The 26,288-nt window shown below is 42.4% G+C and overlaps 1 protein-coding gene across 3 annotated transcripts; it reads left to right on the forward strand.

Moving 5' to 3' along the window:
* Window positions 1–8: 8 nt before the first annotated feature.
* On the forward strand, window positions 9–25,010 carry asap3 (ArfGAP with SH3 domain, ankyrin repeat and PH domain 3). Of its 3 annotated transcripts, none has more exons than XM_030044964.1 (26): window positions 9–379; window positions 4,371–4,443; window positions 6,998–7,143; window positions 8,958–9,032; window positions 9,922–9,971; window positions 10,576–10,699; window positions 11,820–11,905; window positions 12,316–12,391; window positions 13,541–13,627; window positions 13,907–14,016; window positions 15,333–15,402; window positions 15,535–15,622; window positions 16,006–16,054; window positions 17,035–17,201; window positions 17,613–17,746; window positions 17,907–17,998; window positions 18,342–18,522; window positions 19,703–19,788; window positions 19,962–20,077; window positions 20,174–20,241; window positions 20,955–21,062; window positions 21,261–21,486; window positions 21,713–22,004; window positions 22,259–22,487; window positions 22,716–22,847; window positions 23,041–25,010. In XM_030044964.1, the coding sequence occupies exons 1-26, from the start codon at window positions 254–256 to the stop codon at window positions 23,113–23,115; spliced, it is 3,066 nt and encodes a 1,021-aa protein (XP_029900824.1). In that variant the 5' UTR covers window positions 9–253; the 3' UTR covers window positions 23,116–25,010. The 3 variants fall into 3 exon arrangements, with proteins under 3 accessions (XP_029900824.1, XP_029900826.1, XP_029900825.1); XM_030044966.1 differs by having other exon boundaries at window positions 21,722–22,004; XM_030044965.1 differs by having other exon boundaries at window positions 19,965–20,077.
* Window positions 25,011–26,288: the final 1,278 nt, after the last annotated feature.

The raw sequence follows: 26,288 nt of genomic DNA on the forward strand, positions 1-26,288 counted from the left end.
AGTCGTGTCTCAGTGAGGGCAGTATCGGTCGGTCAGTGCCCACCGTAGCTTTTCAGTCAGCTTCCCACCGAACACTTTCACACGTCTGCACACGAAAACTTGGGAACACCACGGCCAGGAATACAGCCTCTCTCAAGTTTCCATACAAGGAGGAGCGAGCCGTTTCCCTTTTCTTCAAATGGGAATATGCGCGCGTGAAACTTGGGCTAACTTTTCTCCGCAGTAAACGTCGGACCTTTTTTTCACTGGAAACATGCCGGAGCGTATAAGCATTTCGGACTTCGTGGTTCTGACAAACGAGGATTTGGCTTCGCCGGGGACTTCCAGTTTTCAGTCCAAAATGAGCGACTGTCGGACCACAGTCTCAGCGGTGGAGGAGGTGAGAGAAGGAGGCGGCGGCGCTGGGAAATGCGCACCTTTTTGGGGTCTGTTTACCTGTCCAAACCTCACAGCTCAGGCTACAGAAAGGCTACCTTCCGCCGTGCCACCTGCCCTGTGCAGATGACAGGCTTGACACGGGCTTTTGCACTAACATTACAGTATTGTCCGAAGATGCGACATTATTTCATAAATCGTGTTAGATTCTCCTCGAAGTTGTTTCCTACTTTATGGCTGACAAAGCACCGCCGTCTGTGATAAAAAAAACCCTGCGACTTTGCCCTTGTTTTTAACAGCACAGTAGAGGCTATAGTTTCACTTTTCCCTTGGTATTCAGTGACAGTGTTTTTTCCAGCACACATGGATGCCATTTACACACACATGGGGTGATCTGGGTGCCCTTATCATGTTCTAAACTTATGACAAAACATGACATTAACATGCAGGTGGGTGAGTGTTAGCTGCAGTATGACTTAGACTAACAGGTATGTGGCTGTAGTTTGGAGAATGGCTCCCAAACTGTGTTTCAGGGATCCACAGGGGGGCATTGGGGGTCCTAAACAAAATGAGGTCACATTTAACTGTCACTGGATTCAGTAGAGGTTGGCACTATGGAGGTGGTTGTACAGTGTGATGTGGCTATTCTGGTCAGAGGCTTCACTGTCCTACAATAGAGAGAGGTGGATATCTTTTTGGATGAGACTTCTTGGGTTAAAACCCGTCACCTCTCTGATGTCTGTTGGAAAGGATGTGACAATAAATACACTGGTTTTGTCTCCAGGAAAGGTTAAAAGTTAGATTTGGGTCAGATCCACCTTATAGTGATTTAGTACTGCCTGGCTTGTTCCAGCAGAGAAGTCAGGGTTACATGAGGTAATGCAGTGTACAGAGTGGTTTGCTTGTCCTTGCTGCCATCCCATAGGAATTAGACACACACACACAGAACACACACAGCACACTGACTGCAGACATGCCAAAAGTGTGCCTCTATTGTGTGTGTGTGTGTGTGTGTGTGTGTGTGTGTGTGTGTGTGTGTGTGTGTGTGTGTGTGTGTGTCCATGTGTCCATGCTCCAACACATATCTGTGAAGGCCAGTGTGTTGATTTGTCTGTTTGAACTGGGACTTTGGCTCAAGGCCTGTTTGAGGTCTTTCTGTGTGTGTGTGTGTGTGTGTGTGTGTGTGTGTGTGTGTGTGTGTGTGTGTGTGTGTGTGTGTGTGTGTCTGCGTGCACGTTTGTGTTTGTTTGAAATTTGTTCTCCTTGGCCTGTGGTCCTAAAACTCCTCAGGCAAAAGGAGGAAACAGAGAGGGAAACTGCCATGAACTCCGCCACAATACAAATGATCCAGTTCCGCACACAAACAGATCTTTGCTTGTCTGTCTTCCTTGTGAGAAAATATTGTGATTCACTGTTGTACTGCAGTCCAAAGTGTGTTTTTTGTGTTTCCCATCAGACATCAGTATAGCTTGACAGTGAAAGGGTTTTGCTATGAAATGAGAGTTTTTGTGGGAAAAAAAAAAAAAAAAAGATGCACAGTGGCTGGCAAATTTACTTTAATGATAGGTAGCTGTGGTCCAGGGCTGATGACGTGATAATAGCTCCACAAAGAGGATACTCTTTATGGAGGATACTCCAGGATATTTTACAGATGTTAAATAATGGACTATAGGCACTGGTGTTTTTCTTGGCTTTTCCTTTCTTTTCAGGAAATATTCAAATAAAAAGGCTACAAGAGATGAAAGGTTTACGTTACGATTTTACAGACTGTCTCAGAAAGATGGAGATAGAGGAGTCCAGGGTTTATAAAGAGAACAATTCCAGACAGCTGTCAGATGTATTTATGTTGGTCTAATATCATTATTTATGGCTATGACACACTGGAAAATGTATTGCTGGAATAGCTGCTCTGGGAAGGGACATGTTGGAATCCTGCACATGTGCACAGAGACAGACAGAAAGACATGCACACACACAAATGTACTGCAACAGCCCCTTCATTTATGTATATGCTTGGTCAGTTCAGCAGGGACAGACTTAACTGTTAGGGTAATGTTGTATGGGCATGTGTGTGGTTTATGGCGGCAAGCAGGGGGGCAGAGACTAGTGTGCTGGACTCATGCACACAACCACATGCTGCACTGCTTGTTACTTATTACTACTGATAAGACTGAGGAGAGAGAAAGAGAGGGAGATAAGGAATGGTTTCATTTCCTTTGCATCTACTTGGGAAAATGTTTCTATCATAAGACTTTTTTCTTTAAAGACACATGATTTAAGCAAAATATTTATGGCTCATTTCTGTACTAAACCAATGCCGGCTTTATAATGTCTAAGAAGGTGTAAAACTTTCCAAATAGTCAATAACACATTTTGTAATGAAACTCTTTTTCCTTCAGCGGAGTATGTCGTCATGCCCAGTTAATGGGGTAAAGAAGATCAGATAGCTGTTTGAGATTAAATATCAAGCTCTGCAGCCACCAGTCACTTTCTCTGGAAATGTCCACTGCGGTGTACACCACAAACACAAACACACACATACACATACACACAGATAGTATGATTTTTAACTCTTTTTGTTTATTATACTCTCTAGAGCTCATAGGGTTATGCTTGTTTGTCACAGCTCCTCTGAGAATGGTTGACAGCAAGTCTGTTGAACATGTTTTACATGATCTTCACCTGATCTCTGTATGGGGGACAGTTAATGTATTTCACAGGTGTGTCACACATGTTCACTTCACTATAAGATGAAGCCCCATTCTCTTGTTTTTTTTGTCATTTTTGTGTCTTTTATGCACCATAAGTAGTAACAGCCAAGGCACGATGATCACTATTACACATACACATGCACAGGCATACATAAATGCACTAGCACACACACCCGTAGAGCAGGTACGCACAGCCCTGCATGCAGCCACAGTAGGGCAGGGCGGTGAGATGAGTGACGCTGCATGGGTTTGTGTAACACAGAGTAAGAGTGCCAGGTAGGAAGGTACTGTGTCTTACCAACAACACAGTGATGGGTGGACCTGTTGGACACACTCTTCAAAAGGGGTGTGTGTTTTTGTTGAACAGTTTGTCTCAGCTGATAGATGGTTTGTCTGTCTGTCTGTTTATGTGCACGTGTGCCCTAATTTATTTCAAAACTTCAACAAAAGCAACTTGTTTCCACAACCTGCACCAGCTTGTTTCCACTGTTGTTTTATCCTCCGTCTGCCAACCAGCTTACCGAGCAGAGCAAACTACAAGAGCAGCTACTCCCATCTCCAGTTTCCACTAAATCACTTTCCCATACATTGCCTACAACGTGGAGTCTGATTATGCAATACCACCACCACCCCACCCCCACCTTTTAATTAGTAAACTAGCACTTACAGTAGGGAGTGGACTACTGGGAAGGTCTCGGGTGTGTAAACACCACCAGCAAGCGAGGCAGAGTCTCTGTTGGGTCTAGATTACTGGCTCATGAAAGTTATTTCTGGTGGCATGTAGAAGGAGTGCCATGTGTCTATCTTAGCGAAACAAGTGGGTTGTGTAAAGAGAATAAAGCTGGTTGTTGTTTCAAACCTTTCAAACAAGTGTTGTGCGTGCATTTGTGCTTTAATTATGTGACAGGGATTTTACTGTCTGGTTTCAGTGTGACAAAGTGTGGGCGAAACCTGAAAAGTGACAGTCAGACAGACACGTGAACTGAGTTACGTTACATCACTTAGGCCTTCACATGACAGCGCAAGATAGACAATTCGTCTAGGCGGCGAGTGCTGACTCACCTGTCTACATTAATCACACCGTGGGAAAAGTCAGCTGAAGTGAACGCACACATGTAAATATACTGTTAGAAAAGTAAACTATATAGAAGCAAAACATTGGCATTTTTGAATTTTAAAACCTCTATGAGGGAGATTAAAGCCCTCAATCACATCAAGTACAAACACATTTCAGCAAAGCTGAACTTTTAATTTCATGAAACGTGTCTCAATGTTGTATTTCAGTCTCTGGAGATTGACCAGACAACCCTACAGAGGATGAAGAAGATGATCAAGGCTATACATGCTTCTGGACTCAGTAAGTGTCCACACATTACATTATCTCTCTCTCTCCCCCATCTCTCTCTACTGACACACACGCGCACACACACACACACACACACACACACACACACACACACTGCATTATTATAAACTACAGTATTTCCCAAACACACTTGCCTTCTCTAAACCAGACACTTACCAGAATGTTGGCAGACAATATGCTTTGTTTTAATAATATAAATACTGTGCATGATGAAATACGTCAGCTCAGCTGCCAGTTTCTAAACAACTGTCCGCCACTAAAACAGCGTGATGAGCTGTTTAGTGCAATGAGAAGCCTGCAAAGAAATCATCTTGCTTGTCCATTTTAGATGACATCATCAAGCTCGTGTGGGCAGTGTTGTTTATGAGTGAGGCCCCTTGTTATGCGACCAGGGTGCGTGGGATGGTGGACGATTGTGTTTACAACCATATGGTGTACAGTATGACCTTATGATGTATGTGTGTGTGTGTGTGTGTTTAGGCATTAAATGATGTGTATAGTTTCATGGTGTGTGTGTGTGTACCAAAGTTGATGTAGTGTGACCTGTGTAGGCTGTGCGCCTGGCCTCCAGTGAGCTGCCACACCTAGAGCGCCTTCAACAGTGAAGCGACCAGTGTTCACACACTGGCCTGCTAGAGCCACAGGTCAACGAGTGTATTTGTTGCAAGTGTTGGTGTGTGTGTGTGTGTGTGTGTGTGTGTGTGTGTGTGTCATGTAGGTCTATGTCGTCACTTCTTGCCATCATCACCCAAAAGTAAACTCCGGCATGCATCAGATTTGACTGCTCACCTCAAAAATGTGCGGGAGAAGGAAACGCATTGCAGAACATTTCCTCAAGTTGTTTTTCTCTACTAGCTCACAAACCTGGTTTGCATTTCAAGGCTTCAACTCATAGTTTTGAGAAAACATGAGTCAGAGAACCAGCTGCCTAGAATAAGGCAACCAGATACATTGTGGGTCAGCAGCGCTATAGTGGCTGTGGAGCAGTACCCCATGATTATTCTCCATTTCACTAAGATTCTGCGCTCTCTTGCCTTTGTCCCTCTCCCTGCCTCCCCACTTCTTCCTCTCTCCCTAAGTAGAATCATATGGGTTAGTTCCAGTAATATTACGACTGGACCACCCCCCTTCCCCCCATTGTGCTGTTGAACCCCTTAATCAGTTTTGATGTTTTTCATGTGAAACGACAGACTGACTCACCACACACAGACATAGTTTGGCGCAGCTGGACACTGTTCCCTTCCTTCGCTCTCTATTCCAACTCCAAGTCCAAGTCCTAAGTGCCGCGTTTCTGTCAGGCTCTGCCAAGATGCTTTGGTGTGTGTGTGTGTGTGTGTGTGTGTGCGTGCTGGCAGAGCAAATAGTTGGGTTGCTCTGGTGGTATCTAGTAGTTAAAGGTCAGCCATAAGATCCTCCCTCAGCTCCTCTGTGACTCAGCTGTTTGTTGTTTGTAATAATACTTTATTCATAACGATCATCAGTAATGCAACCACAACAGTTCTGGCTTGCATCAGTTGCCCCCTTCCTCGCTCCATCCTCCATTATTTTCACATTTTTCCACTCAATTCACTGTTTCTCTGTTATACTTTGTTCCCATTTAATGCTTTGAATGTAGTTGTGTCAGCCCGTCTCCCAGCCACAGTCAGTGTACCTTAGCTTTGTATTTGTCTCGAAGTCCAAACCAGCTGAGTGCAGACATACTGTCTGTTCTGATTTCTGCTTATTTCTGCTTCTGTCTGTTTAGACTGCTATGGGCACTTTTGTAGATGTTTTTTGTCCAATCTGTATGTTACTTTACTCACTGTTTCATTTCTCAATCAAACACGTGCGACTGTTTTCCATTCTCATTTTGGGATTTCTGAGACATTTTTGCACTAGATAGGTCTAAAACTATTAAAGCTTATTAAAATAGAGGTTCTGTCGATAAGGAAAAAAGTCAATATTCAGGATTTTCTGTATTTGCAGTATCACCTGGACGTGGTTAGATCTGTGAAAAGAAAATGTGAAAAGACACTTTGAGATGTAATTACTGATCTGATCAAAATGTACCAATACATTAGCTGATAATAGTAGCATGTGGCATGTGTTGCCTGCAGCTAAACTAGTACTAAAGATAACTTGATGAGCTAGACAAAGCAAAGCAGTCAAATCGCTGTCTCCTTCTGCCCCTAATGCCCTCTGGCGTGAAGGCCAGCAACAAATTTTCTCCACTGCACAGCCGTGTGTAAACCAGGATGATGCCAGTCAGAATTCAGCCCATCAATTTACATTCAACAGACTAAGAGCCCTCTAAGGTCATGACCTTGGGGAAAGTGACCTTTAAGGTCTAGAGAAACATCAGTCTCTCTAATGTAGCCTGTCTCACAGGCCAGGATGGGTGGGAAACTGGCTCTGATTTATTCCACATGCTTGGCTTGCTAAATGACTCTCATTGCAAATGGACTTGTCAGTCTGTCTTTTACTCTTGTTTTCTGTACAGGTAACTTGTGCCCAGGTCACTGTTTACATACATACTCACTCAGCATGTTTGTATGTTGCTTTTCAGGTCATGTGGAAAACAAGGAGCAGTACATTGAGGTGTTGGAGAACTTGGGGAATAGCCACCTGACCCAGGACAACAACGAAGTGTCCACAGGCTTTCTCAACCTGGCTGTGTTCACCAGAGAGGTCACGGCACTCTTCAAAAATCTGGTGAGGAATAAGGAGCTGGAGGAAAAGGGGCATTAGAGGAGGAGACGGAGGGGAAAAGAGAAGCAACCTCAAATTCTCTGGGAGGGAAGGGTTCAATGAGTGATGAGAGAAGGAGGAGGACAGGGATTTAAAGACAGAGGCAGCAAAATAAAGTAAATTTTGGCCTCATAAATTGCTTCCAAGCCCCCTAGGTGGTTGGAAAAAGATGTCATGTTTGTATGCTAACCTTTATCCTCCATTAACGCGCATTCTGCATTGCTGTCTGGTTTAAATGTGAGTGTTTAGTAGTTCTGTAAACACTGTCTAGTCCATGCCCACTGCCTTCGCCATGCTGTGGTTTAGCAGTGCCATGAGCTTGCTAATCATTCTAGATGTGTTTGTCTGTGTCAGAAGACAAGAGTTATGAATCAGGGTGCCACAGGTGGAAGGTCAAAGGTCATTAGGTAGCAGTAGAACGCCAAATTATGATGTGTGTATGTGTATGTGTGATGTGTATGAGGGGGAGGTTTCAGCAGCTGCAGGCTAGCACCTCTTGACTCTCCAAAAACTGGGGCAGTCCGGAACCCTCCCACTGATAGTTTCCATGGCGATGATAATTCATCCCAGACCTCCATGTGTGAGTGCAGACACACACTCTCTCTCTTGTCAATCAAGGCCTCACATGGGAGAGCAGGTCTTACAGATGTGGGGAGGAAGTGAGTCCAGAGGACTAACAGAGGATGATTTAAGGACTCAAGCTGAAAATTCAACCGGAGTGCTTCCCCTTGCAACATGTGTGTAACGCGTGCGTGTGTGTGTGTGTGTGTGTGTGTGTGTGTGTGTGCTATTGTATATATGCACATGTATCGGGGACATTGAGTATTGAGTTTGAGTATGGTATTTCCCTGTGCAGAACTCATTTTACATTTTTCTTGACCTCAGCTTTTGGAGGCTAATACAGGGGAAATCAATTGTTGAGAAATTTGGACAACAGCCAACAAGAAGACGTGGACAGGAAACAACACACCATTTAGTTTACACGAGTTCACTAAAGACATTATGGCTTTTCTTATTAAGGAATTAGTGGGTCAGTAATTATGCATTATTGTTTATCTTGTTTTATTTAATCACTCTGCCTGGGCTTTACACATGAGCTGGTTCATAACCATCATTTAAAACCATCAACGTGTGTATCCTGATGAGAGCAGGGAGGAGAGTCAGGATGTTTTGGCTTTGATTCGTTGGTGGTATGGATTGTCGCCGTGTAGGTGTGTGGATGTGTTTTCTTTCACACTCGCATAGCGCACATCCGTGTCCCTGTCGAGATGAGGACGCTGCCACATTTTCATCATCGCTGTATGACTCAGGAAATAACCTAATATCCTGATTCATTATCATGTACTCTGACTCAGTTCATCTGTTTTCCATCTCAACCTCAACTTTAATTTCAAATTCTATTTTACAGTACACAAACACTTCATAAAACATGATTGCGCAATGTTCCCATTTGGATCCAAAAATCTTTATGGGGCAGATTACGGTCCAGTGTTTTTTGATGATTCACCAGTTCAGACAAGACTGAATCACCATGTTTTTAGTTTTACCCTTCCTCTTTCCCCGAAATCCAAGTCCATGGGGGAGATAAGGAGGATATGGAGAAGTGTGTGTGTGTCTGTATATGTGTGTGTGGGTGTGTGTGTGTGTTTACTTACACTACAGAAGATAAGGGATACCTACAACATGATGCATTATACACTGTGGTCACCTATCTTTCTTCATTCATCTTTTTCTCATCTATCTTTCTTGATTTTCTGGTTTTCTTTCTCTTGATTCAGGTGCAAAACCTCAACAACATCATGGCGTTCCCTTTAGAAAATGTCCTGAAGACGGAGCTCCGAGACAGCAGACTAGTGAGTTTTGATTTTATTACTTACTTTTACTTATAACATACTAACTTTATTAATATAGCCTACCAGCTATTAGATTGTTGCTGTTCGGTTAAGCTAAGTGTATACAATGAAACTGACTTGTTTGGAAATTTGTACTATCTTGGGAAAGAGAGACTACACCTGCCTTAAGCTTTGTTGTAAACATAGGTCAGCACACAATGATAAGGGATAACGTGCTGTTGTTATGACAGATTAATAACTGAACAAGCAAGGTTACTATGCTGAACAGGTCTGTCATAGACATTCAGTCAACACACAAGGAAGGTGAGGCTGTGAAATACTCCTTCACTAAATTGTTCATGGATTTGTATTGACCAGACTTGTGAGTGTTTTACTGAACATGAAAATGCCACGATCCATTTTCTAGGAAATTATGAGTGAACTGTCGCTGTACATCACAGCACCTGTTTCATATAATAAACGATTGGAGTCATTTGCAGATGATAGCCTTTTCCCAGAATGTTTATTTAGTGTCTCTGCATGAAGAAAAACAGAAGCACACTGAAAAATAAGCAGTGTGAACTTTCAAGCTGAGGTTTTGTCATGATGAATCTGCACCTCACTGATTTGCTATGTAAGTTTTTTTTTTTTTTTTTTTTTTAAGGAAGCTCTTGGCTGGAGGGTCATGTAAGGTTAATCATGTTCAGAGTTTTAACTACGTGTAGCTCGGTTTCAGTATTTATAAGATTTCACTGATGGGAGTCAGGATCCTAATCTTCTCTTCTCCTCCTCTCTTCTCTTCTCTTCTCTTCTCTTCTCTTCTCTTCTTTTCTCTTCTCTTCTCTTCTCCGCTTTTCTCCGCTTTTCTCATCTCTTCTTGTCACGTCTCTCTCTGTCATTTCCTTCCCAGGAGCTCAAGAAACAGATGGAGAAGAGTTGGAAGGAGTATGACATAAAATTGTAAGTGGTAAAGTTAAATGCAGGGCTTGATCTGCAAGCCCCATTGCTTTCTTGAGATAAGAGAAACCTAATCCTGAGACAAATGTGACTGCCAAGCAGAATCGCCCTACACATTTATGGATATTGCTAGTCTTCTTTCTGGGTCACAGGAGTTGGTGTAAAAGCAGAAGTTAATGGGATAATAGCTCATTCCCCTTGGCCAGTCTCTGTTACATTGGTATGAAATAAAACTGAGGCACTTGCACTTTGCAGCTTTCATTTGATCTCATTTTGGCAGTGGTTTTAAGTGCTTTATAATGTTGTAAGGGGATTCCAGCTCTCCTTTATTGTTTTTTTTTTACTCAGCTTTCTCCTCCCTATGGGGAAAGTGAATGGAAAAAACCTAGTTAGTGGAGGAAAGATAAGGTGCAACACTGAAAAAATGTACAAGCCTTAATAGTGTACCATATTAAAAGGGTGTTGAGATACTTTTTTTCAGAGATAATCAGGCAACTAGCCAAAAATTTGAAATTAAAGTTTTCTCTCTCTGCCTTAATTTTCTCTTCCTTTCTTTCTTAAATTGTGTTTGCCTTTCTTTTGGTAACTGTCTCCTTCCCTCCATCAGAGCAAAACTGGAAAAGGACAGGAAGGAGAAGAGCAGGCAGCTAGGTCTGATCAGGATGGACGGATCAGATGGAGGAGAGGACATGGAGAGAGAGAGAAGGGCCTTCCAGCTGCAGATGTGTGAGGTGGGGGATTACTGCCAGTCAAAACACCATACCCAGGCACCTTTCAAATACCTGAGGTGGTCTCAATTTAGCTCTCAAGTCTGGGTGGTCTGAGTTATTTCATATTCCATCCATGGTCAACCGAAGGGCCAGACTCGATCCCTTGCACCTCTTCAGCAATTCCTACAATGCCAATAAGTCACTTTGAATTGGCTTGGCATTGTAGAGCTGCAGACCGGGTCATGGTCACACACAGTAGGACGTTGTAGTTTAAAGGCCGATGGCACTGCTCTGTATCCATGACCTGCAGCTAAAAGTCAAGTGAGAGAAATCCCTGTGAAATTCATTGGCTGTGCTGTTACATACAGGCATGACGGTATAAACTCAGATGCATAGCAGTCCACATGTAGCTGTAGTTTATGAGCCCTGAGAAAAGTGGTCGAATTCTGACTGGGACCAGCTGTTTAGAGGAAGGGGAGCGGAGGAAAAATGGAATTTCCACTTGTTGCAAGCCGCTCCACCCGTCCGTCTGTCTCTGTTGCTTTTTCCCCTCATGCGCATACACAAACTCTCTCTCTCTCTCTCTCTTTCTGTTTCTCTTTCTCATACATACACGCACACACAAATGCACACAACTTTACACAGAAAAGAAACTCTTAACCTCCCTGCCTCAGCTACAGACAGACAAATGGACTCAGACTTGGTTTTATGCAGCAAGGACAATGTAGTCATTCCTTCCACAGGGCAATTGCCTGCTCCCAGGGATTTTTCCTACGGTTTAAACATGTATTAAAACTTCAGGCTGGATGGAAATTGGTCAAAGTAAAGCCTAAACTATGTTTTCAGAAGGAATAATTACTTTTTCCAAGGATTACTGACTGGTTGGAGAGGTGAAATACAGCTCATGACCTTACAAACAACAGTGTCCCAGAAAGTAATGCAAAGATCATGTTCAAAACAAGATACTGAAGATGCTTTTTGTGTATTCTAAGATAAGTCTTAAATTATGGGTACTACAAAATGGTAGGTTTGTGCCTCATTTTCATTTTCAGGCCTCATGTTTGTGTGGATCCATCTGGCCTTAATCTGGAATGGATCCAGTTTCTGGAGCTGTTTTAACTATGTGTATTTATGCTTCTAGTACCTCCTGAAGATCCAAGAGCTGAAGGTGCGTCAGGGTCCTGACCTTCTCCAGAGCCTCATCAAGTACTTCCAGGCTCAACTCAGGTCAGTCTCAGCAAACTTTTCAACTCCAGACATATACCTTTGTTGACTTTGTGTTTTAAGTGTGAAAGAATAACTTATTTTCTCTCTCAAAAAAAAAAAAATGGGATGAGAGGCAGATCTGTGCACCTGAAAATCTCTTTTCCCACCTGGTCAAAAATGCATATGGATTTAATTTTGCCTCTCGATTTTAGTGAGGCATTTGCAGTTGAGTAAATTTAGTTTTGTCTTACTTTGGTGGGCTATTATTACTGCTGTTAACCATTCACCCATTTTAATTATACTCTTTGTTTCATGTGGTATCAGAGTCGCTTGTACAGCCTCATTATACAACATTTTTGTTGGTGCTGAACCAGAATGTTTGACTGAAGTATCATCATGACTCAGCATTGTTTATTTTTTTCTGGCATCAGTTTCTTCCAGGACGGGCTGAAGGCTGCAGAGAATCTCACTCCCTTTGTAGAGAAGCTAGCCACGTCTGTCCACACGGTAAACACACACATGCTTGTTTGTCTGGCAACTGTACAACATGCAACAAGTATTTATAGAAATAAACCTAAGCACTTTTATGTCTGCAAAGTTCAGGAATCTTATGTTTGTGTATTTTTTACTAATTAGTACATATAATAGTAGCATATGTGTCATGTCATAGGTTAGGACAAAGGTTAGGTTCTGTTTTAGTTGCTTTTGGCCTGTTTTCCATTTAATCATGTGACTGACTCGACTGATGTTATCACTCCCCTGACACACACAGACACACACATACGCACAGTTTTCTCCATTTGTCATCCTTTGCTCAGTCACAATAACAGATAAAACTGTTGCCATGGAGGCTCTTACTGTAAAGCTCTCACTGTAAATCGTGGAGTTTTAGTACCTCGGACTGCAGCTAAGTTATAGCACCATTTCACTGTTACAGCTACCCAAACCTCACCCTCTTCCCCCTCTGAAACTTTCCAAGGAACAGGCAAAGACTCTTGCTGGAAGCTATTCTCAGAAAGGCCGCCCCTATTTCCTAAAGATGAAACTGAAAGCATCCCGCATTTTGATTCTTTCCCTTGTGCACACCTATTTCTCCAACCGCTCTGACGGGTCTCCAGTCTGCACAGAACTGCAATTCTCCCTTATTCAGTGCCCAGTGCTGGAAACAAACACTTGATTATGATTCTCGGAACGTTAGAGGTTTTTCTGGTTCAGCATAGCAGAGCAGATACTCGCCCAGACATGCCAGACCTCAGTTTTAAGAAGGAAATTCAGGAAAGATGCAAATAAAGCTAGTATGGTTTCCAGGGAAAAGGCAGAAATTTTCCAGATAAATTAACTCATATTGCAGGCAAAACCGGTCATACAAGTTTGCTGCCTTCAGACAAAAAGCACAGTCCCGCAGGACTACACACCCCAGTTCTCAGCTCTGTTCTGCATTATTTAGGCTGTGAAGCAAACCTCTGATGTATTGCTGTTCCACACCCAAAGCTAGAGGCCACATGAAGAAAAACATTTTGTATGATCCAATAAAAATGGGAGATGCTGCACTGTTAACAGTATGCTGGACTTCTAGTTAGAGACTTTTATTTTATTTTATTTGCTGCAGTGAAATAAGCTGGCCTCACATGGTGTGTGCGTGTGGGTGTGTTGTAGGTACGTCTAGACCAGGATGAAGAGGTGAGGCAACTCACTCAGTTGCGGGATTCTCTCAGACTACTCCTACAAATGGAGGGCAAAGAGGTATGTTTACCCATGATGCAACTGTACTACTCAAGCATGTAACCTAAACACCTTGAGTTAGTATACAGTGCATCTTCTGGTGCTGTCAAAATACACACAGAAAATGTTCAGCTCTGGAAAATAAGTGAGTTTTAATTGTGCTCTGATAGCATCTGATTTTTTTGTTTGTTTGTTTTGCTTTGACTCATTTATACTGTATCATATAAAATCCTCATGATCAGCACAATCAGGAGGACTGGCCTTACAGTTTTAAATGAAGTCATAATCTCTGTATCCTAGGAGTACATGAACAGGAAGAACTCTGGCAGTGGCTACAGCATCCACCAACCCCAGGGCAACAAGAAGTATGGCACAGAGAAGTCTGGTTTCCTGCTCAAGAAGAGTGATGGGTGGGTATTGAGACATGGATGCATATATGAGTGCAGAGATGGGCATAAATACATCACAGTGCATTTTTCCACAAATTGCAAATACATGTTTATCAGATATATTTTTTAAAAGTTGCAAAATACTGATGCCAAGAAAAGCATTTAATTAAAATATAGCATTTTATAGTGAGACGTTGGCTAAAGTCAGACTACTGTTTATAGCCCAGAAATTTACTCTCTTGGAAACTTCAGCAGTTCATATAAAATCAGTAGTTCGGTTCTCAATTCTAATTGGCTTATTAACACCCAAAGCTGTAGAAAATACACATAGTATCAATGTTGAAATAACTTGAAATTAAGCTTGAAGTATGTACTTTATACTGGACAATAACCCATCTATTTTGTCACAATCTGGGCAAAATTGGTAGTCACCAAACTGTGTGGCTAAACATGCCAGGCAACTAGCCTTTAAAAAGTCAGATTTGAACACATCATCAGTGCATCTTGGGTGCATTTACTCCTGGATTATTATGGGGGAAATTGCAATCAAACTGTTGTCTGCTCATTCAACACACGCATTAATATCAGGTGTAAATATGGTTTTCAAGACCCCTGCTTCTTGAATCACATATATATTCTCCATCTCTTCTACTTCTCTGTCAGTCCTTCTCATTTCTCTTGTCTTTTACTTTTTTGCACTCAACTTTGGGCAAAAGCAATAGAATTGAAGCTATGTTAGTATTCCTTGTGTTATATGTGGCGCTCTGTGAAGGGTCTGAGCAGGGTGGGGAGGAACTGGGAAAGGCATGGAGAAGGAAGGGGGAACTCTAGCTTCGTCTACCCCAGCTGGTCTTCATTATTATGAGGTGAAGATTCAAGCAGAGGCCCCTCCTCTGGAACTTATTGGCAGACTAGCTAACTGAGTGGATCCAGCTTTTGTGTCATGGACAAACACACACACACACACACACACACACACACACACACACACACACACACGCCAGAGCTAGATTACAGGGCGATAAGAGGAGGGGATGTGGTTCAGTAGGGCAAATGGGAGACAGAGGAGTAAACTTTACTCAGCTCACTGATACAAAATAGCACATGATCTTAGCCATTTCACCTGACAAAAAACAACCAGAATGAGGCAGTGTGAATAGGAATAAGCTGGGCCAGCACAGTTTGTTGTTCATCATCGCTCAACCCATATGTTAACACTGTTTCCACTTAATGTACTGCAAAGGAATGAGACAGGTCAATATTTTATTATCAAGACTGTGATGTGATTAAAAACTATAACTATATTTTTAGTCATCTTTTCTGTTGTATCCCTGCAGGATCAGGAAGGTATGGCAGAAGAGGAAGTGCGGGGTAAAATATGGTTGCCTGACCATTTCCCACAGCACGGTGAGAGTTAATAATTGACACTGTCCACTCAAGTTATTTGGACTTCTGTCCAAGTGTGTGCATGTCAGTCAAGTCATGCAATAATACCAACTTAAGTGTATGTGTGTGTGGTGTGTGTTTGTCTGCCTTCAGATCAACCGACCACCAGCCAAACTGAACCTACTGACCTGTCAGGTGCGGCCCAACCCTGAGGAGAAGAGGACCTTTGACCTGGTCACTCGTAGGTTCATGCCTAAGCTTTGACCTCAACAACCTTTACCCTTTTACCCTCAGCACATCTCAACTGTTGAAGACTCTTGAGAGTCATTTGCAATGCAGATGTGTGGATGCCCGCCTGGTTCCTCTCCTGGTCCCTACATTAGTACAAATAGTGATCAGACACATGTCGCTCTGGGATCGACTTCATAGGTGCCTCTTGTGATTTATCTACGTTGCTGTGATGAGAAACAGATGTGATTCCATGGCTCTCACTTATTTTACTGGTCTGGTCATGAACCCTCTTCTTACCACTGATTTTCACTCTCTTCCATTACATAATGTATTTTTATACGATTCATTGACAGTGGCTAATCACCCTTTCTCTTTTCTGTTTTTCCCCTTTAGACAATCGAACGTACCATTTCCAGGCAGAAGACGAGCAGGAATGCATGATGTAAGTTCTGGAAACCTTTCTGAAACTACTGCTGTCTTTCGGCTCACTGTTAACCTCCCTGCATCGATTTACTGCATACGCAAGTTGTTACACGTCATGGGTTATATGGAGACCGGGGAGAGAGGAAAATTAAATTCATAAGAAAACAGAGGTGTATTCAGATTGAGTTACTTCATTTTCTGTGCTGCAAGGCAAGTTTTTGCAGTGCTGGTGGGTTAATAGAAAGATCAAGATTGTCAGTTGTATTCAGTAAAAGGTGAAGAGTGCATTGTCTGATGAATCAAGCAGGGCTGACAATAGACAAAAAGAGAGACAATGTGAAAGAGATGGAGAAACAAAAAGGCACAGCTGTCCTCTAGGAGCCCCCCAGCCCAGCTGGTTTTGGGTGGGACTCCTCTCTGTAGTCGCAGAGAGCAAGCAAGGGAACACTGTGTGTCAGAGTTTGTATGTGGAAAGTAGGGGGGTAGTTTGTGCGGTTTTCTGTCCCCTGCCCTTCCTTGTGTGTGGGCCTGAGGGCAGATCCTTTTGATGTGATGTGCTGTGTGAGTTTAGGGACAGAGGAAGACAGGGATGGATGAACTCAACTGAGAGAACAGAGAAGAACGAGAGCGTCAGAAATCAAGGACAAGAGGTTAAGTGTGAATGTGGGTGGTGGACTAGTCATGAAACAGGAAATGTGAAAGTGATGATGAGTGATGACTAAGCAACTTAAGAGGTTCAAAACACCGTGACGACCAAGCTGGACATGTGGAGATAATACTCTTTGGTTTTCTTTGGCCTAAAAACATAACACTTCCATGGCCACAGCTCCTGTTTGTGTCCATTTTCCCTTTCTCCAAGTGAGCAAACAGTTAGCAAATGTGGTCACATAAAATGGGATGAGTGACAGCGACAAATATCTTTTGTCTACTTGAATAACTTAAAAAAAAAAGAGAGGGGGCGAAGTATTAATAGTGTCTTTGTGTGTGTGTATATTTCAGCTGGGTGTCAGTGCTGCAGAACAGTAAGGAGGAGGCTCTGAACACAGCACTGGGAGGAGATCAACTTCAGCTGCAGGACAGTGGACTCCAGGAATTGTCCCGAGCCATCATCGCTGAGCTGCGACAAATGCCAGGCAACGAGGCCTGCGCCGACTGTGGAGCCCCAGGTCAGGCGAAAGATGCAAGCAAATGGGTGTACTTGATTATTATATGTTCTATATCCAGGAGATAGAACAAAAGACAAACTTTTCTGACTGGTTTTCTAATTTTCCAATTTCCATTTTTTGTTAGCATGAATTAAACAACAGAAATAGAATAGCCAAAACTATGCAGAAAAGTATTTTGATAACAGCATTTAGTAATTCTAGCTATGTTGCTTTTGTAGACAATGTGTGGCCTAAAATCCTATCACCATCTGGGTCAGGTTGGAAGGTTGCAACAGCAGTTAACCTGGAGGTGAAATATATGGTGCAGGACTAGCAAGTAGCCCTGGGTAAAAACAACCCTGTGTAAAACCTGCATGCTTTGTGTAAAAGTTGTATTCACCTGTGACTGTCTATTTTCCCTGCTTGTCTCAGATCCAACGTGGCTCTCTACAAACTTGGGCATCCTGACCTGCATTGAATGTTCTGGGATTCACAGAGAGCTCGGTGTCCACTTCTCCAGGATCCAATCTCTCACTTTGGACCTGCTCAGCACCTCTGAGCTACTGGTATGAAATAGACACATGCACACACACACACACAAACACACATATGTACACACAGTGGGGTAGGTGGATCCGCATGAAGGCCTAATTACAGGTGTTGTACAGATGTGTCCCACTCAACCAAATAACTATATTTCTATGTATATGTTATGTCTGTCTCCAGTTGGCGGTCAGTATTGGCAACACCAGATTCAATGACATCATGGAGGCAGGCCTTCCCAATGACTCTGTCAAGCCACTCCCACGAAGTGACATGTGAGTTCCTGATCTTTTTTAAAACTAATTGTGTCTTTGACCTAAAGGTGCTTACCAGCGTTTCCTTTTTGTTAATAGTAATGCTTCACCACAGTGAGGAAATTACCACTGTGGCCAAGGTGGTATTTTACTTTCTGTGGTCTAATCAAGATATTTTACATTCCATTATAATTAAACACATTTTTAACACTAGAGCAGATATGTGACACAACTAGAATTATTGTCCAAAGCACTACAGCTGGATGAAATTACAGAGGAAACACTGAGCTGACAGCAGCTGACAGTGTTTGTTTATTATTTATTTGTTTATTTAGTCACTGAAATGCATCTTCTTAACAACCAGGAATGCCAGGAAGGAGTACATCGTGGCGAAGTACGCTGAGCGCCGGTATGTCCTGCGGAGAGAGGATGCAGATCCCAACCGGCTGTATGACGCAGTGAAAAGTCGTGACCTCACTTCCCTTTTACAGCTCTACGCTGAGGGAGAGGAGCTGGCCAAGTCACTCACACCGCCTGAAGGACCGGTAATAAAATGCAGCCACATAAACAGCTGCACACCAGTATTTTAGCCCAAAACTGTGTCTTGGTCAGTGTTGCTGTCTGTAATAAAGCTGTTTGATCTTGTGACTTGAAAATCAAAGCTCTAAAATGCCCACACATGAGTCTACCAGACTGGGTGCCCCACCTAGCTTGTTCAAGGCTACACCAGTAAACTCACACAAACAAACATTATGTGCAGTGTTTCAGATGTACACAACACACAATATAGAGGTTTTGGTCACAGTATAGATGTGGCTGGAATGGGTAAAAATAGAATCCAATCATTTTAATGGTTAAGAAAATCATCATTACATGTAGGAGGTGCGTGGATAATTGCAGTAAAAGACAACTACCCGTCCATGTGGGCGGGTCGTTAAAAGGCCTCATCAGTAGGAAGGGCAGCCCTCCCATCTCCTTGGCCTTTAATCCAATCTTTCCCTCTCTTTTCCTCTTCTCATCCTCTCATCCTATTATCTCCTTATTATCTCTTGGATCTCAAAGTCTTCCCCTTCCTGTCTTCAGTACCTTTTCTTTGTCTCTAATCATATTCTACCCTCTTGTCAGCTGTTTCTTGGTCAGATAGTGTAACCTGAGTGTGTTAATACTGCTGTGTGTGTGGGTGAGTGAATGTGTGTGTGTACGTGAGCGTGTGTGTCTGTGTGTTTGTGTTGGTTGGCCCTCATTTATTATTTCAGCTTTTAGGTCAGAGCTCATGTCTCTTGAGAACAAGGAAGACAAGTTCGTTGAATTACTCATTCATTTCTCTCTCTCTCACTCTCTCTCTCCTTTAGCTTTTTACACAAACACAAACAGATGCTCAAAGCTTATGTGTTTTCACTTTTTGACATACATATATACAAATTAATTGATAAGCAGTCATCCTCTAACATTAGCTTAACGGCCAGCATTAACAGCTTATTTTTTAGGCTTATTTTATCAATAATTTCAAATAACTACTTACTACTTAACTACCTTATCAGTGAGATAAAAAAATATATATATTATTAATATTTATATTAATAATGACAGTAGTGTTTTATTGAGTGCCCATAGACTGTCAGTGTGCTCATGTGGACATTGTGCCCTAATGACAAAAATATTCTCTGCAAATGAAATGTGACAGTTTGCCATAATATGTTTGTTGCGTCTTGTTTCCTACATTAGGACATCAGAGAGACAGCTCTCCACCTCGCGGTCCGTATGGAGGAGAGGAGCTCCCTTGCGCTCGTCGACTTCCTCATCCAGAACAGGTCAGACACTGACCAGTAGTCAGCTAGTGTTCATGTAAATGGGTTTAACATCTACATCAATTTTTAGGCTTGTCTGAGAACTTGGAGCTGAGGAAATGCTTCTACCTTTCCATTTGGTAAAGGAAAAAAATGAACATGTTTTGTCTGTCTGTCTCCATGTATTTATACCACAGCAGCTGTCTGGAAAAGAGAACAGCAGAAGGAAACACGGCTCTCCACTACAGCGCCCTCCATCATAAGCCCGAGTCTCTCAAGCTGTTGCTCAAAGGAAAAGCAACTCTACATACAGGTAATTGGTCTCTCACACACTTTTTTTGTTTCACAAGCACACACACAGACAGTGTCATCATTAAATACTTATTTTTTTAATTTTATACCTCCCTAGTGAACTCAGCAGGAGAGACAGCCCTGGATATTGCCAGGAGGCTACAGCACACACAATGTGTCGAGCTGGTGAGACCTCACTTTACCTTTTTAAGTATTAATTCAAATGTCCAGGACACATGAATGTGGTCAGGACTCATTTTCAACTCAAGAGTCAAGTTGCAACATTAATATAGTTACTGAAAGTCAACTCAGAAACAAAACAAATCAACTCCCACAGCTGGAAATACTACCTTACAACAACTCCCCGTGTAGCAAAGCTCAGCTAAGGACTACCTCCCAGTACAGGGAATCCTATCTTCATCAGCTCCCAGTGTGCATCATTTATAAACTGGTTTTGTTTTCTTACCGGCCATCTTGCCTGCTAAACCAGACCCTGCCCTGTGTTATATCCTGTTTTATTGTGCACTGCAACCTCATGTTACAGCCTTGATATGTAGAGATAGACAACTGTTTGCCAAAGTAAGCTGCTTGATGAACAGCACAGCCGGGTCGTTAGATATTCTTGGTTGCTAGAATAGGTTGGTCTGTGGGTTTGTCTGAAAAAAATGTTGGATTTCATCATCTGTACCTGTGGATCCTAACCTCAACTTCATTGGCTGTATTTATCCTGAAGTCACATGAGATGTGTGATGGCTCATCATACTCAGGGGAGAGCTTCCTACTGATTAGTGATATCAATCAAGCAGACCACTCTTTCCCAGTTGTTGTTTTATCATCTTCCCCCAGTCTGTGAGTCTATCCAAGAAATCTGAAAATAAATATGAGTTTGTGTGTTTCAGTTGGAGCTGGCTCAAAACGGGAAATTTAACTCTCAGATCCATGTTGAATTCATGTGGGAGACCCAGTCTCAGGAGCTGTATGACAGCGAGGATGACCTCGATGACAGGGTAAATCATCTATCCTGCCGGTTTTATTGCTGACTGTATTTTTTTTTTTTTTTTTTTTTTTTTCAGCTAAAAAAACATAAGGCTTTGGAACAGCAAATTATACTTTGAGGCCCTTCATTAACCTGGAAAAGGTTGTAAAAATTTCCAGAAATAAACTGAGAAACTTTTAGAAATTTACATTGTGATCGCTTCTTCCAGGTGAGCCCTTCACCCAGAAATCATCGCTCTCCTCTCCCCTCAAATGGAGGTGTTGGACCTTCAACCGCCCGCTGGAGCATGGCTAATGGGGCCAATGCTAATATTTCTGGCAGGCCCTGTCAGACCTATGAGAACTTAGATTTCCTTTATAGAAATCCCCCCACCAACAGTGCCCCCTCTGCAGGGTCAGTGCCACCACCGCTGCCTGCTAAAACCATCCAGAGAGGTGAGTTATATGATATTGATTTTAATTTATTAGATTTAAAAAATTCTTTCCCTCACTCCTGTAATAAGTTCAAGTTGTTAAATATTTATCTTATGGCATTCTAGTTTGAAATGTACTGACGGTTCAAATAACAGATTGATATTTTGCATTCAGCCTTTGGCTTGACATTGGAAGTCATCAAATGCCTCATGAATTCAGTTATTTGACCACCGATTCCTCTCTTGAGGTCGCTCAGACCCACAAATCTCAGTCACGACGCAGGAAGGCAACTCCATCCCAAGACGCTGCTCTAACCCGGCCTCACACTCCTCAAGTGTTCAGATGCAGGCCAGACATAGCCCTCCATCTCCCAGTATAGAGCACCAGGGCCAAGCAGGAAGACCACCAAGATCTCCCCACGGACAGGGGACTTTCCTCAGGGGGCAGAGGCAGACCTGGGAGGGCCAGCCTAGTAATTGTTTTGGGTCCCAAAGCAATGTAACGTCAGCATCTTCTCAGAACCACATAGGACCTGTCAGGTAAGACACAGTTTAATTTGCCTCCAGTGCCCTCTCCTGGAGCATGGAGGTGAAACAGTTCAAGATCCTAGTCTGAAAAGTTAATTTAATCTCCTCTTAAATGTATTTCTTATTTTAGGCTTAGGCTTCAGACTGCACAGAATATTCACTTTCCATTTTCCATTTTCAAGTTTTAATCCGTTCATAAACCTGTCCATATGCCTGAGGACTACCAGTAATCACAGTAATTTCATGACTTCTTTGTCCCTTTCCAGTTCAGAGAAGACCACATCATATCGTCGGACCAGCAGTGGTGGAGGTGGCCAGGGGAAGTGTGGTGTGTTGTCTCCTAGCTGTGTGGGCAGCCAGGAGGAACTATACTGCAGCTTGGTGGGGAATGGGCCGAGTCTGGCCCCGGCCCAGACTCCCAGCCCAGCTCCCACTCCGGCCCCAACTTCCTCACCTGCCATGGCTTCAGTGGCACGACCACGCAGGAACGCCATGGTAAAACTACACACAGAAAAGTCTTGTATATATACATTTTTTATACAACAACCTGAAACAAAAACTTGCCATGTTGCAGTGCCACTGATTTTTCAATTTATTAAGCTGTCCTCAGTCCATGTCATAAGTCCAGAGGTCTATATTTCTGTGTAAGATCAGTCTGTGAGATTTCACAGTCTATAAAAATCTGTCATAGACACTGTGAAATATATTGCACGTCTCCTCCAGGTTTCTGGCAGCAGGCCCCGTCAGAAACGAGTCAAGGCTCTAGTGGACTGCAGAGCAGTCAGTTCTGAGCAGCTGGCCTTTTTCAAAGATGAGATCATTGTGGTCACAGCCACTGATGACCCCCACTGGTGGGTGAGTGCAACTACAATTACTTGTTTTTCAAAATCTCATTGTGAATCATTGCTCTGTCAGTTCCTCTTTGGGTAGTAATGTGAAATGTTTTAATGGACTTGATGTGAAATGAATTGTGAAAGATTCCACATTGACTTTAAATGTTTTCAATTTGTGTTCAAATTGGTAACTTTATATTATCTTTATCTAACAGGTTGGCCACATAGAGGGAGACACATCCAGGAGTGGGACATTCCCTGTCAATTATGTACACAAACTGGCAGACTGAAGGGACACACAGAATAGCATTGGTATACAAGGACTTCTCTGGTAACATAAGAGGAACTGTACCAGCATGGGATCCTTACTTGAATTTTATCGTCATCACACAGCAGAATTTGTCTACAGGAGAGGACCATTGAATTCTCAAGAATGTATTCACACTAAAGCGCATGAGGAAACTTGGACTATTTCTTCATGAGGATAACAGGAGCCACAGGGTACCTGAGGATATAGTGGGTATTTTTATAGAATGTTATGGCCTCTATCCTTTGGTGTCACTCATCCAGGACACCAAGACGGGAACTGAAGCCTCTTGCAGCTTCATAAAGCCTCTCATTCTAAGGACAATGGTCTAATGGTCATTCCTTGGTTCTAAGTCCAAGGATAATATATTTCCTTGTTGTATGTTTGTGGTATTAAAAGGCATAACCCCCTGCCGATAGGGAGTATGACTTTTTCCACATCTCTGAAACTGTTAAGTCAATTTAGTTGTGAATATGGTCAGTGTTGGGCATACTGATCCTAGATCTTTGCTTAGCAGCAAAGCTTACCTGTAGGGAAAATCCCTTTAAGGCCCTTAAAGCTCACTGTGATGAAATCTATGAAAGAGTTGGCAGCGTTTTAAACGTACGCCTAGCCTGCTGCTACGTAGGGATGAATACAGCAGCTTTTTTGTTTTTTGATGGAAACTGAAGTCTAGTCTTTTCAGCCATAGTGTGTTGACACTTGGAGGAGAAGTATGTGCCTGCCCAGTGTCTGTTGCTGTCTGCCCTGGGACTCCAAAAGAAATGTTGTGCCTGCTAGTCTGTCTCCAACATAACACCAGGCCTCCACGCAGCCCAGACAAGGATCTGAAACCTTAGCACAGCCGTCTAACCTGACTATGGGCATGACTGACTGGGCCTTGGCAGGATGGAGGGTGGAGGATCCAGTTTCATCTGGCTCCATGAGTCTGTCTCTGGAGAATATGGAATAAGGACAGTATGTTAGAAAAGAGACTTTCTGTGTTCTGCAAGAAAATAGCACTTAAAGATAGAAGGGCTTGTTAGTAATAGCACCCCACGCAAAAAATTTGTTCAGTGAACAGAAAGGTACACGCTCACTTAAGGCACATGTGTATCAGACTAGATGTGCACAAGCACAATCGCACATGCTAACTTCGCAGCATTGAGTCTGAATCTAATACTAGTAACCACAGTAACCACGTAAACATAAACATATTTCACTGCAGTTACTCACATGCTTTACTGTATATACTTATCTGAAAAATGCCCAATGTTGTATATATTTCCTGTTTTTTAAATGTCCTTTGCTTCACGAACAGAAAATTTCATCAACAAATGACGCAGATAATGTTACTATATTGTGTTAATTTGATGGTAATGTATTTGTCCTCATGCAGGATTCTGTTTTTCATTAGCAGCCTAAATGGTTCTCAGTGAGAGGGGTGGGGGGGGCATGGCATAGACGCTCACAGCTGTGTAATCTCCAAATGTTCAGAGAGGCTGTGGTCTCACCCAGTGATGACTGTACACAAACTGAAAACACAGATGCTGACATCGATGGGCAAAGGTGTGCGTGCAGCACTTCCTTTAAATCATTCCTGTTTAAACGAGCTGTGGCAAGGAGTCTGTCAGCATTTCTGTTGCTGATATTGTCTTGTTACTGTTAATTAATGAGCAAACAAAACCTGACAGACTGTCATGATGGTGAGGAACTCTGCTAAATGTAATCACTGTTAAATTTGGAAAATATAGGATGAAAATACAAATTAAAAAAACATTTGTTGGATGTTGTAACATAAACCCATAAGACATATGTCTAATAAAGTACCATATTCTCATAGTGTAATTAATTGTGCACATATATCCTATACTGTAATAAAACGCTGTTATTTTTCTGTAACTGGTATGAGTAGAATAGGCTCATGTTCTGTAGCTGTACTTCTCAAAGCCAAAGGGCTAATACTAGTCTAAGGCACTGAGTCATTTCTGTTCGGTGTCAGCAAGCCTTGTTTAAATAATTAATAATGAGCTTGCACACGCATGAAGCCTCCATTCTAGTAATAAATATCGAACTAACTGTGAAAAAGAAGGTGAAGGGGCATAACTACCCTGCATATTCGTACTAAAGAAAAACAGTAGAAATCTGGAGTGGAACATATTCTGAAAAAGCAAAATTCAAATTATGTAATGCCATCCTCATCAGTGTGGCAGACTTAATTTTTTATGGGGAAATATAGAACGTTTGCGATTTTGATTAACTGGATGAAGCAGTGCAATGTAAAAAAAATACCATTGAAAATGTTATTCCATCCAAAATTTTAAGTGCTGTAATATTCAACATTGGGAAATGTAATTTACTGATCATGTGTAGCAGATGTCAGTGAGCCTTTATCTTCCCATCTGAACCAAGTTCACAGCTGAAAATGAACTGGGGAAAATGGAACTGTGACTCAGTCAATTTCTTAATTCCTTTCCATTGAAAAACCAGTGAGGTACAGTTGATCTGAATGCTAAGATACTTGAAGGAAACTTGTCTGAAGTCTATGCAGACAGAGGCCTGTCCGTTAATTTCTCTGGGGAGGGATTACAAATGACCGAAAATGCTCTATACAAAACATCGCACATTACGAGCTGTGCCAGTGGTTGGAAAGAGTATACACTTCCTGTTTCCTAAGTCGGCATGGTCAAGCCTATTGCTGCACCACGTTTGGACATATTTGATGGACTGAGGGACTATTGCTTGTCCATGTCAAAACAATACAACATGAGATACAGTGCAAATTAAATATTTGTGCCTTCCTTTGCCGCTCAGCGTTATCTGCTAACCTAATATCATATAGCAACCCGGTAGTTCTGTTACAGTTTTAACTATTAATTCATGGTTTCACAGATAAGTCCTTTTAGATGTCTGTTTATCCAGTTGGGAAGCAAGGTTGGCAGCCCTGCAGTGAAACCAGAGCCGCTTCAGCACCATAGATATATCGGTGTTGCTAGGTCTCACATGAGTGTGGTGCTGAGACAGAGAGAGGTCTTGAACAAAGCTCATCCTGATTTGCTTGTCTGAAAATTAGAATCAATCAATCGGCATCAGAATGTTTGTAAGATATGTGGCCTGTGAAAAATGGGTCCAATATATTTACTTTGGTTATTATGGGGCAAAACTAATCATTCCTGA

The sequence above is a fragment of the Myripristis murdjan genome, chromosome 22, assembly GCF_902150065.1.
Source record: "Myripristis murdjan chromosome 22, fMyrMur1.1, whole genome shotgun sequence".
In the NCBI taxonomy this organism is placed as follows: Eukaryota; Metazoa; Chordata; class Actinopteri; order Holocentriformes; family Holocentridae; genus Myripristis; species Myripristis murdjan.

What these genes read in the sequence shown, in the direction of transcription:
- asap3 (XM_030044964.1), top strand. Translation starts at nt 254, where the DNA reads ATGCCGGAGCGTATAAGCATTTCGGACTTCGTGGTTCTGACAAACGAG. An exon ending in TATACATGCTTCTGGACTCA is followed by an intron (nt 4,444 to 6,997) that starts GTAAGTGTCCAC and finishes GTTGCTTTTCAG; the next exon opens with GTCATGTGGAAAACAAGGAG. An exon ending in GACTTCCTCATCCAGAACAG is followed by an intron (nt 19,789 to 19,961) that starts GTCAGACACTGA and finishes TTTATACCACAG; the next exon opens with CAGCTGTCTGGAAAAGAGAA.